The sequence below is a fragment of the Cynoglossus semilaevis genome, unplaced genomic scaffold (genome assembly GCF_000523025.1).
Source record: "Cynoglossus semilaevis isolate Cse_v1.0 unplaced genomic scaffold, Cse_v1.0 scaffold1292, whole genome shotgun sequence".
NCBI classification, from domain to species: Eukaryota; Metazoa; Chordata; class Actinopteri; order Pleuronectiformes; family Cynoglossidae; genus Cynoglossus; species Cynoglossus semilaevis.
In genome coordinates this window covers 2,715-8,387 of record NW_007585138.1, presented here as the reverse complement: position 1 = coordinate 8,387, position 5,673 = coordinate 2,715, and the positions used below count along the sequence as shown (strand labels likewise).

The 5,673-nt window shown below is 44.0% G+C and overlaps 1 protein-coding gene across 1 annotated transcript in view; it reads left to right on the top strand.

Moving 5' to 3' along the window:
* Nucleotides 1-4,313, top strand: part of LOC103398876 (glutamate receptor ionotropic, NMDA 1-like) — a 37,232-nt gene extending 32,919 nt beyond the window's left edge. Inside the window, 1 exon segment of the mRNA XM_017030953.2 lies at nucleotides 3,535-4,313. Coding sequence (XP_016886442.1) covers nucleotides 3,535-3,600 — 66 coding nt within the window. The 3' untranslated portion in view covers nucleotides 3,601-4,313.
* The last annotated feature ends 1,360 nt before the right edge of the window (nucleotides 4,314-5,673 follow it).

Below are 5,673 nucleotides of genomic sequence, written 5' to 3'. Positions count from 1 at the left end.
CCCCCCTCCCCGCCCCCTGCTCCCTCACCCATGTCTTTTCTGTTTAACACACACACACACCCGACAGTTGACGTTATAGCAGCACAGTGTTGGTATAATGATCTGATGTGTTCAGGGTTGATCCGACTCCATTGCCGCCTCATCCATCCGTCCTCTTTGTTACTCCTCCCTCCCTCCTTCCTCTTCTCCCCCCCTGTGTTCTCACCCAGGATTGGCTGTGTTTGGTCACTTTGGTGTTTCTATGTTCCAGCCCTGGTGTTCTTGGTTCCTCTGCTACAGTACGTGCGTGTGTACGTGTCCGTCCGTGGCTGTGGACAGTAAAACAGAGTGAAGCTGTGTTTTACTGAAACATCTCTTCATCTAAAACAGGAAGTCAGCTCCGAAGGAACGCTTTCATCACATGTCAGGAACAAATATATATATATATTGCACACCATTTCTAGAAAGGATTATGGGATGTTGTGCTATCGGGAAGACGTTTTAATCAATGGAATATATTTACACGTGTTTTTAGTTTTTTGGTCAGTAAAGGGGCAGTAATTTTTAGTTAGCTTGTGTTAAAACAAAGCATTAGCATTAAAACAAAGTTTTTTGTGTTTCACTGTTGTATTTACCAACAAGAATTACTAAGTATCACTGAGCAGCCATTTTTTAGTCAGTATATTGACAGTTAGCAATAATAGGTGAGCCGCAAGAATAATCAAAGACCAAATGTGTTGTTAGCATGAATTAGCTAGTACTAGTACGTTGTAGTAGCTGATAAGTTAGAAATCTGTTATTACAAGCCAGTTTAGCCACTACAGTATGAGTTAGCACACTGATCGGCAATTAGCTAGGGTTAGCTATCAAGTATTATAAGTGAGTTTTTAAGTTTCAAAGTCCACAAGTTTGTTAGCAAATTGCCAAGTAAGCATGAGATATAGTGGGTTTTAGCGCTCATCAGCACAAGTGTTAGATGTCCATCCATCCATCCATCCATTTTCATCCGCTTATCCGTTACCGGGTCGCGGGGGCAGCAGTCGCCACCCAAATCACACTGCACCATACCAACCCTCCAAACCTTCCTGCGGGTGGTGAGTCCACTGGAAGGTAGTGTTAGATGTTAAAAGTGATAATTACTGTAGTAATAAAGTAGTAGTAGTAGTAGGATTGTGCGACCGTGTCTCTGCTGCGTGTTAACGTGTGTGCACCTATCGTATGATTTATTTTAGGATAGAAAAAGTGGTAGAGCAGAGCCCGAGCCCAAACTGAAACCCTCTTTTAGGTCCATCACTTTGACCTCCGACCTCAAACGCCGTAGGGCCTCCAGGGACGCCACGGTAAGAAGATGAAGACCAACCGACTGCCTCTTATCTTCCTCCACCACCTCTGGTGTGACTCATCTTTCCTCAGTTTTCTTTCCTCTTCCTTTAACTTCATGAATTTTCTTCTGTCAATGTTTTTTTTCTTCTTCTTTCGTCTCCTTTTTTTTATCTCTCTCGTCCTCCTCTCTCGCTCTTCTTTTTTTTCATCATCTTGCTGACTCATTCCTTCTCCATCGAGCTCTTGTGTCCCAGTAAAGACAAAAAAACAGAGGAGAGTCCTGGAGTCCGAGATGTCCAGTCAGGTCAGGACTTGTCTTGTCGCCAGGAGGTTTAGGGCTGCGTTGTTTTTCACACGGTTCACATCGTCCTCTTGCAAAGGAGAAGTGAAGAGGGTCAGACTGTGTGGTCTCTTTCACTCCTGTGGACCTGTGTCCTCTCATCCCTCCTGTCTGTCCTCTGGTCTGTCTGTCTGTCCGTCCTCGTCCCGTCTGCTGTCGTCCACGCTCCCTGTCTTGTACTTTCCGCCTTGTCCTTTCCTGTCTCTGTCCCTTCATCTGACTTAACAACGGCAGTAAATAGCCGCACAAATTTTTCTGAGATTTAAATTTACACCATAACCATCTGACCTTGTCTCTAGCGCCCCCCTATCTCCGGAGGATATTTGTTTTGAGGTGGTCTAACTGATTTTGTCTCCTACAGCTTCTCATACAGGTGAAACGTTTGACCGGCTCCTGCTTCGTCTTTGGGAAACTAGACCGTTGTCGTGGGAATCAAATCATTACTGATTAATATTTCCTCATCCTGTCATCCGTACTGATGCTTGTGAGTCGTCTGTGGAAGCCGCCGCTTTCCTCACGTCTTTTTCAGGGTCACAGCGGAGTGGATGGCTTCTGTTGTAACACGGGGGGAGGAGGCGGGGGGTATTGGTGCTATCTTCTTTCGTGACACAATCAGACGTGTCATCGAGGAATTCATCCCGTGAAATCGTTTCTGCTGTCGACTCCCAATATTTCTCAGGCATGTGAAATGTTCTGTTTTTCCTCTGACGTCACCGGAGTTGAACTTGACGGGAGTCACAATAAGGGTATAAAAAGAACACAGTATCATAATGTTTAAAAAAAAGAACAGGCTGGATTGATGGATTGATGCGATGACATCAGGGGATGGTTGAAGGGTGCACTATGACTCCTTCTTCTTTGTGATCGTCACCCTTTATTTTTATATGAGTGTTTCTTCTTCTCTCTCAGTGAATATGAATGGTGTCCAGACTCTACATGCTGTTTGTACACACACACTGCCTCTGTCCTCCTCTGCAAGCACGACCGACTTGTAGGATAAAAAAAAAAACTTCAACTGACCAATCCTGGGCCTTGTGTACTGTACATGGCCACGCCCTCCGAACGCGTAACACCAGAAGTACTTCCGAATGTAAATATATTCAACGAGGTATTTGCGGCAGCGGTCACGTGTACCGCGTACGTTAGCTGGGATTCGTGCTTGGTGTTTCTCGCGGCGACTTAATCCACGATTGGTCAAATTGGCAAAAGTAGAAGACGTGTACTACACACAAAAGTTCGCCACATTAATTAGCAGAATTCTGCGAACTACACATATATTTTAATTAAATATACACCACCAGCACTGATTAGCATCTGAGCTATCTCTATAGGGAACCCTAATCCACCGTCCTTAGACACTTTACTCCACATCCACAGTAGGGATGTAACGATACATGAACTCACGACACAATGTGATTTTATCGCGATTTTTTTTTTTAATCCCCAGTTTGACTTTTAATCTAATGATTACGTTCCGTTTCAACATCTGAACGTCACTTAGGGCTACGTAGGAACCTGACATTTTGGTTTAACAGTGGGTCAGGTTTGGGCTGATGTTTTTAGGCACATACTGCCACCTACTGTACTGGAGGGTGTAGTGTCATGGTTTGACCAGTGAGTTTTGGAGATTCCACTCCTTATGTCTACGTGCGATTTTTTAATTTGTATCGATTTCTAACCGAGTCCCAATGCATCGTTACATCCCTAATCAACAGTCAACATTTGTTCCTCTAAAATGGGTTTTTTCGCCGGGACCATCGAGGTTTGAGAACCAGAGAACACGTGCTGAATGGGTGGAACAAGGTTTTTTTAAAATATTTTAATGTATTAATGTCTCTGTGTTCTGTACGTTTTTCCCCTCTCTTCTCTCCTTTGTGCGCCTCCGCCCGTAGCCGTACCCGACCGACATCACCGGCCAGCTCAACCTATCGGATCCGTCCGTCAGCACCGTGGTCTGAAGGAAATGACGGCGATGGAGAGAAAACTTCACTGCTACTGCTGAGCCTATCACACCAGTACACACACACACACACACAGAACCACACATACATCATATGGACACACCCGTGGAAACAGGAAGGGGCCGTGTTTTCGGGTATCCGACACACACACACACACTCCATCCGTCATCCCGAACCTAAATCTCTAACCAAGTATAAACACACGCTCACCTAGCCGCGCTTGTAGCCTTCAGCCTTAAGCCTTATTTACCAAGAATGTTTTGGGTTATTTTTTTTTTAAACGAAAGAACCGATACGGAACACTTTTATTTTGGAACCTGCCTGTGATATGGTACAGATGGCGCTGTCACAATGATAAATGGCACCGATGTTTGAAACCACCGCTGCCAGCCGTCACCCCTGAACATAATTCTGAAAAGTTTCCTCCCGACGTAGGAATTAATTAGGAACAGGTCCGTTCGGGAGCCTTTTTCTGTTACTGATCCAGAAAATGTAGATCAGGAAGTTTCTCGTTGTTGGGTTCCTATTAAGGTGGAACCTGCTGATTGGAGTACGGTCTCTCAGAGACCTGATGTTACGGAATTTCCATTTATCGAGCCTTTGACGCAGTTGCAGACCTGACGATTGGTAACGTTCCTGTTTTTGAAGAAACCCGTCAACGAGAAACCTTTGGTGGGAGACACAGTGATCGGGAACATAAGGAAAAGGATTCTAGAATCTTGTTCATGAAATATATATATATATATATTAAAGTGAACAAATGAGAAATTACAACATTCTCTAAAAAGGCTGGGACGCAGGTGTCTTTCCGGAAGGTTCATCGGTTGGCAGTTGACATGGTTAACACCTCCAGCGCTGATTTCAGAGGACCAGACCTAGAGTGTCTTGGTCGATGAAGAGCTGAGTCAGCTCCAGCAGAGCAGCTCTGGTCTGTCAGACAACGATGAGCAGAAATAGAATTTCCAACTTCCGAACGACTGAATATTACTGTTGGAAGAAATGGGCAGGTAGCCCAGAGGTCTCATCATCGTTAGTGTTTTAAGTCCTGTAGTTAATCAGTAAAAATATTCATATTTTTCCTTCTTGTCAATGGGTTTTATTGTTTTTTTTTTGTGACGGGTGGTACCAGACTTTTTGATTTGATACGAGACCCACTACTTTTTGTAATTTTTAATTTGAGATGTTGATACTTTGTATCAGTTTTAACCCAATAAAACACATGACAAATACTGAGCATTTAACAACTGTGTTATGGCTAGTGTGTACTTTAGTTATAACAAGTAAAATTACTTTCCCACAATGTAACTAGTTACAATGTAACTAGTTACAAAGTAACTAGTTACATTGTAACTAGTTACATTGCTAGCATTAAGGGACAAAGAAGTCTAGTGGACTTGATCACAAGGAGTTGCTGCCCTCTTCTGGTCAATCTGTTTGTAGTAGGTTACCCTAAAAAAGTGGAACTGTCACGAGCGCTGTATTCATATAATTGATACTCAGTCGATACTCGCGTGAGTATTGATATATCAATACCGTGGAATCAGCTCACATTCAGTTTTGGCACCTTCAGGATTTGTGAGGAACTGCATCGTAGATGCTGTCATGTCAGCGTGGACAATAAGTGAACTGTCATGTGGAATCTTCATCAGCTCAAACTAGATGCAGCTAATGATATGGACATCTCTCTGTCGCCCTCTCTGGACAGACGTGAGACACATTCCAGCAGACAGAGGGCGACAGTTGGTGAATGGGACACATGTTCGTCCCTGTGGTCTCATTAGAGATGAGCAGCAGCTGTGAGGCTGTTAACAACATGCACTCATTTCTTTATTGCATTATTATTTCCATGCATCAAAGTGACAAGAGATTTGCTCATCACACGACTTGGGTTTGGCGCTGTATATTTTCTGCCCAATTTAGCATGATTGGTGGGGATAATTAGGCGCTGTAACCCTGGCGATCACAAATGGAGACGCCTGGTGCAGCTCCATCCTCAGCACCGCTCCGCTCCACTCTAGTTTTTTCCCCCCAAAGTTGAGCTTTGATATTAATGCATGTCATATCACCGTC